This window comes from Equus asinus, chromosome 2 (assembly GCF_041296235.1).
Source record: "Equus asinus isolate D_3611 breed Donkey chromosome 2, EquAss-T2T_v2, whole genome shotgun sequence".
Classification (NCBI taxonomy): Eukaryota; Metazoa; Chordata; class Mammalia; order Perissodactyla; family Equidae; genus Equus; species Equus asinus.
The window spans coordinates 29,459,614-29,471,190 of NC_091791.1; the positions used below are offsets into that span (position 1 = coordinate 29,459,614).

An 11,577-nucleotide genomic window follows, 5' to 3' on the forward strand; every position below is an offset into this window, starting at 1 on the left:
CTCCCACTCAGTCACCTTAGGTCAGACCTATGTCAGCACAGCACCCAGCAAGGATTAGCTGAGTGGCACACGCCTCCCTGCGCACATCACCCACATCTGTGAGGGCTGAGCCAGGAATGCAGCAGATCTGCTGAGGAGAATGAAAATAATCTGCTATCTTTCAAAGTGTGACTGTGGTCAAGTTGCTCCGCCGTGTGCCTTGTTTTCTCTGCCGTGCTCCTCTTGCCCCAGGGACGGAGGATGGAGATCACTGCAGTCACATTGTCCAGCATTGGCTATATTTGAAAGAACTACACTTGAGAAGGTACCGTGTTTGCACACCCACACTACATCAGAGAACCCCAGAATGGGGGACTAAAAATAAACACCCCTCCCCAAAATACACACACAGGTGTGCACATGCATACACACATCCTCTCAGTCCATCAGTGCACTGAAACTGTAAACCGAGATTCGGGGCTAAGAGCTGTAGCTCAGACACTGGAAGTAAACCTTTGGCAAAAAAAAGAGAAAATAAACCCAGAGACTTCCAACTCCTCTTTCCTTCCAGAGAGAAGGGGCATGGAGATGGGAGTGGAGGTGAGAAGACACAGAGCCACCACAGTGCCCAATTCCAGGGGCCCCACTTCTACTGAACAGATGTGAATGATGGCCCTTTGAGTTGTGCAGTGCACAGCTGCCCAGCTGTAAGCTGCAGTCCTGAGAGGGGTTCCCACGAGTAGCTACGAACAGAAAAGGAAATTCCTCTTCCGTGCTCCACCCATTGCCCTGACTTTTGAGGGTGTTTGTGGAACAGTACAGCGGGGTCTGGGGTAGGTGCTGGCTTTAAGAGGCAAGGCTACAGTTTTGCCCTTGCCATGAGGTGGATGACAGGTGGTGCGTCAGCTGCCTAAGCTTCACCCCACATCGTCTACTCAGCCAGGAAGCTCTGCAGACGTGGAGGATGTGACCTGGGCAGGGCGGGTCATAGGACCTGGAGGTTCTAGCCAGTCTGCCTCAGGCAGGCTGCAGTGAGACCTGACCAACATCCAATGGCTAAAACTGAGTTTAAAAGCTTTAGGCTAGGTCAGGCGGTACTGCCCTGCCACTCCCACTATACGTCCCACGGCGTAAGGTTAAGCAGTGGAGAAACTTGGTAAGCACAGAGGCAGGCCAGTGTGGACACATTTGCACACACATCCCCAGAGGCTTGCACTCCTAGAACCTAGAGAAGCCACTGCTAGGACTCCCTTGGTACCTGGCACAGGGAGCAAGAGCTGGTGCTGAAAGAGAAGCTGTATGTGCCTATAATTTGGAACTTAAGCACAATCCTTGGTTCTTGTGTCCCAAGGCTCTTTTCTATGTATGGCTTGAGCTTGAAGGTCCAAGTTGGAACCCTGTCGAATTCACTCTCAGAGGAAGCTATCTAGGCTCTCAAAGGCAAGCCTCCCTCTCACTCTCCCCATTAGAGTCCCAGCAGCCATTCCCGCCCAGCCTAGAGCTGGACTCTGTGAAAACCGGAAGGAGGCAGACGGACCCAATGGTCAGGACAGCTCTGGCCCTGCAGCCCAGGTGTAGTGGGCGTCCAAGAGCATCTCCTTTCTCTCAGGCTGAGGCACTGAGGGTGTAGGAGATAGGGCTGAGAGCCAGAAGTGGCACCCTGACCCGGAGGGAGGGAGCAAGGGACAGATACACACATGTGTGCACGCACACCTCGAGGTTGACAGACTCACACACGCAGACATGATGACAACCAGAAGCTGGGACTCCACACACTGAATGCAGGACTTTAGGGGGGCAGAGAGAGAGGATGCTGGGGCACAGAGGCAAGGGTACGAAGTCCCTCCAAATGGGAGTGGGGTGCCGACTACCCTGCCTTGCCCTAAACACCTGCCTCCAGGGCCATGGCAAGAGTCCAGTCCATTAAGTGCAGCGTGCAATACTAGCGCTTGAAGTCTCCTGTCCTCATCAATGAAGCGGTGTGGACGGGCTAGCAGTCGCCTGGAAGGAGGCCTCGACTCCCAGCAGGCTAGTTGTATCGGCCCTTGATCATTGTGTTCAACAAGGGCCCCACCTGTGAAGAGACATGAGGAGCCAGTCAGAACTGCCTGTCCCCTGGCCCTGGAGCTGGAAGAGGTGTGTCTGGAGATGTTCAATGTCCAGCCAAGAGCAGGGACAAGGTTTCCATTCAGTCTTGTAAACCCTCTAGCCAATTCTCTTCCTGGAGGTCAACCCAGTATTCTGGGGCATTGCCCTCTCCTCTGGGTCCACCTTGTATTACCGCCCTCTCACAATACCCTCTATCTGTAAGCAGCCTTAAACAGACAGACAGAAGGTCAGAGGAGCTAACAATTCCCAAACACCCAAGAGCGTCTGTCTGCATGTTCCTTAAATGTGCCTTAAGAACATTAAATGCCTCTATATCCTGAAAAGGTCACCTGCAACTGGGGCTGGTGCCATCTCCCAATCCCACAGGTCTGCTGGATGCTGAGGCTAGCCACAGGACAGAGGCAAGAGCATTACAAATACAAACCTGCCCCATTTACCCCATAGGCCACTGGCACACCTGTGTGGGAAGGAGATCTCAACATTACCTAGAGCAGCCTGGGCACAGCAGGGAGAGTGTGAGGAGACGCTTTACTGCTTGTTTCCTGTTCCAGAAGAATCCCCACAGGGGTCCCCAGCTGGCACACCAGCCCCATGGGGAACATTACCACTAGCATGGAACAGATTATAATTGATCCGCCAGTCAAGACCAGCTCTCACCAGAAAACAAGGATTTTCCACACATACCCATAACCTCTATGGAGAGAGAGGACACCAGATACTGAAACAGAAGAGCTATAGAGAATGTGACACCCATCCTGACTTTCCCTAGTCACTCTACCCACTGAGCCACAGAAGTGTGACTTTGGAGCAGCCACATACCTCTTGTGGGTTCCCCAAGGCCTCTCCAAGCATCTTCTCAATGTTTCTCATTATGGCCACTTTCTGATGGGCTTTGAGAGGATATTCAATTCTCTTAGGGGTGGGGGCCCCCTGCAAAGGAAGCAGCAGCTCAGGAAATGCCTTCAGCAGAAGGCTTCAGTGTCACCCCGTTCCTAGCACCATCCTTCCTCCTAAAACACCCAGTTCAACCCTATCCCTCCTCATCTCCCTGAAGACCTGGGAATCACTTCCAGAGATAGCCTACTTCCCCACTCCACCCCCAAATAATTTATTGCACCTACCTCACCCCAGTCCCATCTGGGGAAAAACCCATAGTCACCTTATACCAGAAGTTCACAGTGATGGTAATCCCCCCATTTAGTAATGACTCTATGTGATGCCACCTGCAAGAAAATAAACAGGCTCCTGTTGGCCACCAATACTTTTCAGAGGGAGGGATGGAAACTGGGCAGAGTCCAGCTAAGGGAATTAATGAAGACAGTATCTTTACACTCATCTCGTCAAACACACCCTTGGGGCTGAGGCAGTGTTCAGTCTCCAAGTACCAAAGAGCCAAGAACACTTTCTCCAGCCTCCAGTCTCTGGGACATCTTTGGACTTGAGCAATTCTCATCTTGTCCTAGAGACAGGGTTGCACTTCCCTCATGTTCAGTAGGCTCACATTTGGATATGCCAACCCTCCTGTAGCTCATGTAAAACCAACGCTGCCACAACTCAGAAGAAGGGACACAGAAAAGGCTTTCCAGGGGATGGGAAAGAAAAGTCCCAAGAAGCCCCTAGTCTTAGCCCCTCCTCACCAGTACATTGGGATGTAAAGAACATCACCAGGGCCAACCACTGTTTCGTAACCAACCACGTTCTGGAAATTGGGGAACCTCTCGTAGTCGGGATTGTCAAAGTCCACCTAAGAGGTTCAAGAGAAAGAAAAAAAATCAATCACCAAATTTTTATCAGTAACTACTATATGCTAGTTACTTTGGCAGTCAAAGAAAGATGACTTAAAAGCTCAAATGTTAAGTGATAAAGAATCCTAGGCCTCAGTGCTCCTGAGGTCAGAAGCAGTCATCACAGCTTGCAGGTCAGAAAATCTACTCATGGCCTGTAGATATGAGGAATTAGGACTCCTCCTTCACCCAAACCTTCAGAAACTTTCTCCCAAACAAACATTCAAACCAGCAAAGACTCCTACATGAGGTAGGTAGGCAGCTTTCTCCTCAAGAAAGGAAAAGACCTCTCTGGTTGGCCACAAAGTAACCATATACGTCACTTAGATCCAGAAAAAACATTAAGCAACGTATCTTAATTCTACTCACCCTTCTCCTTATCAAAAAGTAGCCTCCATAACAAAAGAAAACAATTACTAAATCTAATGGAGACATACACATCTTGCTCCATGAACTTGTATTCCAATCAAACAAGATAACCAGAGCCTACCAGCATCAGCGATGGGGTCAGCACCAGAATTAGCTCTATGAGGCAATTTACACAGTCATGCATCACTTAACGACAGGGATACATCTGAGAAATGCATTATTAGGTGATTTCATCGTTGTGCGGACACGATAGCGTGTACTTACACAAACCTAGATGGTGTAGCCTACTACACACCTAGGCTATATGGTACTAATCTTACAAGACCACTGTCATATATGCAGTCCATTGTTGACTGAAACGTCATTATGCGGCACATGACTATGCTTATAATCATCTGGGGACCACCACATGGGCCTGGAATATGTGAGCTACACTGTGAAATTATCCTCTGAGTTTGTCCAAACCTGGCAGACCACCACAGGGAAGGGGAAAGACACGCTAGCCTTGGGTCCCAAGAGTTCTATACCCTCCTCAGACCACACAAGCTCACCTGGCTCTGTCTGTCACATGGGTGATGCACAGGATATGGGTAGAGGCACTCAAACTGATCCGGAGGGAATAAAATGCATCGCTTGTAGCCTTTTATCTGAGCAAAGAAGTTCTGCTGCTCATCATAGTGAGCAGGTGTCACATTTCCTGTAGGAAGAAAGATATTTTCTTATTTAGAGCAGTGGCTTTATTGCACAGGCTGGAACAGCGGCACCAGTGCTGGAGAGAAACCCGGCCTGCCCTCCCAGCTAAGGGTTCCGCATCAAAATTTCAAGCAGAATCAGGGAGACTGCAATTACAACACTCAGCAAATGAGGTGTTACACTTTTAATGGGTAATAAGTCTAGCAACCATCACTGGCTAAGGGTTCACCACCAATAAGCAAAGTAGACTTTCTTAAATGATGGCTGCTGCCCTTACTGGAAGCAATAGCACATTAAAACCATACTCACAAGTCTGGCAAAGGAATATACTGTATATTCTTGTACTTTTCGTGACCATGCCAAGAATTCAAGCGCAACAAAACAATAGTTAGAAACAAGTGAAATGACTGTTATCAACAAGGCATGCATGATCTTCTTTGATAGAATTAATCAGTCATGTTAAATTGTATGAATATGTACTTGCTTTGGGTAGCTCTTCTGGAGCTCAAAGATTTTCAATCTTTGCTCCCACTTCAACACACCTGTGGGATGCAACACTTCTTTAGAGCAACTGGGGCTATTGATTCTCATTGCAGAGAGGGATATCAGATTCCTGAAGAGTGTGGTATATTTTCTTAAGGCAAATTATTTTAAAAGCCATCTTGACTTAGTTCTGCCCTAGTGCATGCTCCATCTATTCCTTATAACTGGGGCTGCCTCTGTTGTTTATCCTTTGCACAATCCTTGAGAGCTGAAGGGCCCTCTGCAGCATATAGAGTTTAGACAATATTCCCCAGGTCAGCCTGGGTGGGCCAGGACAGCTGCCTTATTAAGCGCTGAGAGTCCACATGCATCCTCAAAAGAGATTTGCTCTCTCCTCTCTACCTGAGGGATCCACTTCCCTACACTCCACCACAGGACAGGAAGGCAACAGAAAAACTCAGTCAAGTAAACCAGAAGTGGCCCCTGGCAGGTGACCAAGAGTTGGTTTCAAAGGGGCACATTATCTAATTCATAACCTGCACTGCTGGAAACCTTTACTGATACTGGCAGCAAAGGATCCAAATCTGAAGAAAGGACAATCAAGGGGGAGAAGAGACTTCAGAGCCCAGTGGTGAATGACAGTGAATAATTATTCTGCTTCCTTGTTCAATCCAATTTATTTGCCACTTACTAAGTACCTACTATGGGCCTGGCAGTGAACTGGTGCCAGAAATAAAAAATAACTACGAGGCAATGACCCTGGCCGGTAAGTAGCTCTCCTTCTCCTGGCTGGAGTTTAAAGGCTTCTCCTTTTATTCAAAAGAAGAAAAACCAACAGAACATATTTACATATTTCCCTGTGCACGCATAAAATCCTCTAGCAGAATATGCAAGCAACTTATAACATGTGATGCCTCCAGGGAGGGAAACTGGGAGGCTGGGAAATAGGAGTGGAAGAGACATTTACCACTAAATGTCTATTTATACCTTTTAAATGTAACCCCATGAATGCATTATCTATTCAAAAGGTAAGGTTCAACTTATATTGGAAAAATAAGTTTCCCTCTTCTACTGGCACAAAAATCTTGTGAGTACAGAGAGATCCAATAGAGATAAGCAGTATTTTAGAGAGATCCCTAATATCTGAGCATACGTACTCACACAGCAGCTAAGGAAAGGAAAAGGGAACTTTCTTTTTAGAGTGCATGAAACTAGCTTAAAGACATAACACACATTATCTCATTTAATCTTCATAGCTATTTATAGGATTATTATCCTGTTCTCTTACAGATGAGGAGGCTGAGGCTTAACAAAGCTATGCGACTTGTTCAAAGTCATGGAGTGAATAAGTAGCAGAGACAGGATTAGAAATCAGGTTGTATGACTCCAAGCCATGCTGCTTTCCGAAAGATTTCTTACCTTCCATGCCGATGAGCAGCAGGTTGGAGGTCAGCTGCCCCCAGCCACGCTTTCCCTGTTGCTTATTAATCCAGTTCCAGTTAAAACCCAAGAAGTCCATGACAATCTTCCTGCCCACAGTGTCATTGAGTGTTTGCTGCAGATACAACCTACGTTCCCCAAGAAGAGAATCATTAGTGCATGTACACAGTTCCTGGCATGGCCTCCCCACACCTGGAAATCCAAACTCAGACCCACACCAGCATCTCCCACAGAGAGCAGATACAGTCATGGGAATTTTAACCAACACGAATTCTCACAGAACTGAATCCTTACGTACTCTTCTTTGAGTTCTGTTCAGCACCAAACATTTTGTTTTAAAAAGTGATTCTTAACCTTTTCTGGGTAACAGGATGAATTCTTTAAGGATGTAAGGAAGACTCCCCATAAAAATGCACACACACACAGAACTTTCACACAATTTCATAGATTCCTTAAAGCTTATCCATAGACCCTAGAGTGATGAATCAGCCTTGTCCCAGAGACTCTCAGGGTCCAAGACATCCCCTTTGGCCCTCGGTAGCCACTGGGGTACATACGTTACTCTTCACCAAGAGCTAGCTCTCTCCCTGTTCAGAGGAAGAGTTATTCCTCCGTATCCTCTGGAAGCCAGGCTTGCTTATTTAACTTGCTTTGGCTAATGAAATGCGCAAAGAAGAGATTATGTTGCTTCCGAACTGTTATTTTAAGAACTAGAACATACTACCAACACATCTCTTTCCATCTGCAACAACAAGTGCAAAGTTTCAGATGGTAGCTGCTGGGGCAACGTGGGTCCCAAAGTGAAAAAGATGATCTAAGAGCAGAGCCTCCAGGTGCACCACGATGGGCGTGTAGCATGGAAATAAACGTTTGTTGTTTCAAGTCGCTGAGCTCTGGCACGAAGCCTAGTTTATCTTAACTGACTCAACCACCTATCTGTAGCAGCCTTCTACAGAGGAAAGAAGACACCTCATCAGGCTCTCTGCAAGTCCAGGGCTCCTAAAACGTCTCAGGAACGTCAGAAGTTACTGAAGGGATATGAGAACCCAGACACACTTGAACAAGCCTCACAAAAGCTATTAGTCAGGGCGCAAACCAGAAGAAAAGAGACAGAAGCACTCCTGTCCTGGTCCTGAGAAGACTACTTCAAAAGGCTCGAAGGCATCTCAGTGCCCAGAATCATAATGTTTAAGGCAACATTAATTAGAAAACTTGATAAGCTGGAAATACTAGCTACCTTCTGGGGACATGGAACCCTCCAGACTCGAATGCAACCTTTTGACTCTCCCCAGAGATTATAAAATACATGTTCATACAAAAAATTTGCAAGTTAACTCTGAAAGAGTCAGGAACACTCCCAAACATGAACCTGAGCCATTTCTGTTATACCTTAACCAGAATTGCTCAAAATAGCTCAAAGAGGATCCTAATAGCCTTTAGCCCAGAATCACAACCAACTGTACCATTTTACAGTGGAGTTGGGTGGTGCTAAAGTCAGATGGTAGGGCAACAGTTGTACGCAGTAAAAGATTTTCCTGCCATCAGCCATCAAGTACAGACTACACTCATGGCTCATACGTAGGAAGGCGAAATGCTCTCACCATAGGAACCAAGAAACTTAAGTGATCGAGAAACCAGAGGATTCACGAGTCTCATCTCACACTCATTCCAGTGCACACATTCATTCAACAGAATTACACTCCATCAGCACCATTTAAACCACTCTCTCTCTCTCAACACTGGAGGTGTGTGCATGTGAGTACGCATGCTGTTAAATTCGAGGAAATCAATGCATGAGATGATTCAACAGAACCAGTCTTTAAAAGACGTAAAGAAAGATCAATCATAGTTCAGATCTTACAAACTCTCTTGGTCAAAGCCTTATCATTATGACGACTGCTAAGTGTCAGGAAGACCAAAAAAAAAAAGGATATTTTAAATCCTTTCATTCAGCCACATACTGCTAACAGAGAGTCAGGAAGAGAACTGAGGCAGGTGACTAGAGAGGAGCCCAGGGATGGCCAAATGTGAGACGGAGATGACCATTCACCATGAAGTACTCAGCGAAAGCAATTCCCTAGAGGCGATGTTCTAACGTGGGACTGAAAGCTGTCTGGGACCTACGTAAGAGACAGTCCTCACAAACAGGGAGAAAAGCAGAGAGGAAGGATCACTCCCGCGTGTGTGTCTCGTGTTTGCTATCATCATTGCAAGGTGGAACATCAATATGCCACCCCCCCTCTAATCTGATCTTGCCTAAGCTGGAGAATGCTGATCTCCTTCACCCCAGAATCACAAAAGACTCTGCAACTTTTCAGCTTGAACTGTCCCCAGCCAGCCGAATATTTTAGGACAAAGGCTGCAAACTAGCAATCTCAGAGTTAAATCCAACGACAGATATTCTGGTTTGGCCCCCTACAGCATTTTCAAAAATTTGAATTAGCTGCCCACATTTAAAAATCAAACAAATTTTAAATAAAAACTCTGATTTCTGGCTTCTCTTGAAAAATCAGAGTATCTGGCAACCCTGGGGCTGCCCTCCCAAATGGAAACAAGAGAATCAAGTAATGACTTCTCATTTTGAACAGGGCCTATGTCTTCCGCTTCATCACAGCTTTCACCCAAACAACTTCACTCATTCGTTCCCCTACCTCACCCTGCCAGGCAACTGTGATTCTCACTTTATGAAGATGATGAATCACAGAGTCACAGCTCAAGTCCAGTCATTCCCTCATCCCTCAAGGTAGAGAACTCACCCAACTCCTCCATATCCTCAAACAAGTCCAGGAAAGGAAAATGGATGTCCTAGATCCAATGGAAAACCATGATCTGGGAACTTACCTCTCTTCCCCTCCTCGCTGCTGTACATTCTGCAGTTTCTCAACAAACTCATGAAATTTCATTTCTTCCCTGTTGGACCTCGGCTTAAAGTTCTGGAAATTAGCCATCTTCTTCTCATCATAGTACAAGAACTTGTGGGTGCTGGCACTGTACACAGAGAAGTCTCCGTTGCCAATATTCTCTTGCAGGTATTCCAGGTCCCATTTCAGGGCAGGGTACACAAGATTTGTGTCGGTCAGTACTACAGGCTCCTAAGAGAAAACACCAGATGAAGAGAACAAATGAAGTCGTCCCAAGGAGCTGGGGGATTCTTGTCCCATGATTCCAACTACTTGCCAACTTCAAAATAGTTTCTCCTGCTAACACGAACCCCCCAAGTCCCACTTCTCCTGGCCTCCCTCTCCATCGCCCCTTAGGCCCTAGTTCACAGCCCTGCCAGCGCCCCACCTCTATCACCATTCCCTTTGACCTCTCCTCCCAACCTGGTCCCTTCCCCCTCCCCCTTGAGACGCGGCCCCGCCCCCTACCTCATTCTCGATAAGCTCCTCCGCCCGAGGGTCGCCCTGACTCAGACGCGGGATGGGCCGGGTCGGGAAGCTATAACTGCGCAGTTGGGACTCATCCCAGGCGGGGCCAAGGGCTTCGGCCTCCTCCCGGGGTTCTCCAGAGCCCGAGGCCGCGGCCTCAGCCGCTGTCGCCGCCATCTCCGCCGCTAGGGACGGCCCCACCGGAACCGGAAGCTCCGCCTATTCCGGAGAAAAAAAACACAACGAAAACCATAGAGATGGGCTGCGCGAGAGAACGGTCCAGAGACGCTAAGAACGCGGAGCCGAAGCTTGGGGGAGCTCCTTCTAATGGTGACCTGCGGCTCGCCACCCTAGGCTCTGCCCTTGAAGACCGGCGGCTAGTCCCCCTTTAGTCCCACTGAATAGAGGTGATCACTCGGTTAACCAATCCACAAAATACTGCTGCTGCCGCAGTGTGCCCAGGCCTACACAAGAGGCAAAGAAGGAGGAAGGTTTAGTGGGGCGTTAAACTTTACACTCATGGATAGGGAGAGAAGCAAACTCTTGACCTACCTAAGGAAGTCAGAAGGAAAAGCAATTGTCCCATAAACGTTGCGTAAAGGTTGTTCTGAAGGCCTAGGCAAAAGATATATGGCAAATTGAATTCTTTTAAAATCAAAGATGGTTTTCTTTTGTTTGGCATCATTTGATTTTTCTGCCTGTGTCACCCTCTCTCCTACTTGAAGATGTTTTTGCCATGGGGCCAATGTTATCAGTAGTGGCCAACCATGAGCATCCTACATTTTCAAACAATTTATATTGGTTATAAAAGGTCCTATTAATTACCTCTATTGCTTGCTTAGACCATTCTTAGGCTGGCTGTGGGAGGCCAAATTCTAAGATGGATCCAAAGATTTCCATCCCATGGTGTACATGCCCTGTGTAACTCTCCCCCTTGAATGACGGCAGGAGTTATAAATATGATCACTCCTTCGATGAGGTTACATTATATGGCAAAAATGTAATTAAGGTCCTTAATCAGTTCACTTTGAGTTAATCAAAAGGAGATTCTCCTGGGGGTTAATCAAAAGGAAGAGTCCTGGATGGGACTGACCTAATCACTCCAGCTCTTTAAATCTGAGTCTAGAGGTCAGAGACAGAAATCAGAGAGATTTGAAGCTGAAGAAGCTCTCCTGTTGACCGTGAAGGAGCAAACTGCTATGTGGCAGAGAATGGTGGGTAGGCTCTAGGAGCTGAGAAAGGCTCCTGATTGACAGCCAGCCAGAAAGGAGGGATCTTAGTCCTACAACTGCGAGAAACTGAATTCTGCCAACAACTGCTGAGCTTGGAAAAGGACACAGAGCCTCAGATGA

General features: G+C 47.2%; 1 protein-coding gene across 1 annotated transcript; it reads right to left on the reverse strand.

The window, feature by feature from the left end:
* Nucleotides 1-259: 259 nt before the first annotated feature.
* Nucleotides 260-10,450, reverse strand: HIF1AN (hypoxia inducible factor 1 subunit alpha inhibitor). The gene is made up of 8 exons (XM_014865728.3): nucleotides 10,226-10,450; nucleotides 9,699-9,949; nucleotides 6,837-6,985; nucleotides 4,793-4,938; nucleotides 3,726-3,832; nucleotides 3,248-3,311; nucleotides 2,908-3,018; nucleotides 260-2,053 (listed from the first exon to the last, which is right to left on the reverse strand). The coding sequence occupies exons 1-8, from the start codon at nucleotides 10,400-10,402 to the stop codon at nucleotides 2,009-2,011; spliced, it is 1,050 nt and encodes a 349-aa protein (XP_014721214.1). The 5' UTR covers nucleotides 10,403-10,450; the 3' UTR covers nucleotides 260-2,008.
* Nucleotides 10,451-11,577: the final 1,127 nt, after the last annotated feature.

Bases quoted from the DNA above. Each gene is read 5' to 3' on its own strand.
- HIF1AN (XM_014865728.3), bottom strand. From the start codon at position 10,402: ATGGCGGCGACAGCGGCTGAGGCCGCGGCCTCGGGCTCTGGAGAACCC. The intron at 3,312-3,725 runs GTGAGGAGGGGC...ATTTTCTTGCAG, and splicing joins CTTTACATCCCAATGTACTG to GTGGCATCACATAGAGTCAT. The intron at 3,019-3,247 runs GTGACTATGGGT...CTTCCTTTGCAG, and splicing joins CTGTGAACTTCTGGTATAAG to GGGGCCCCCACCCCTAAGAG.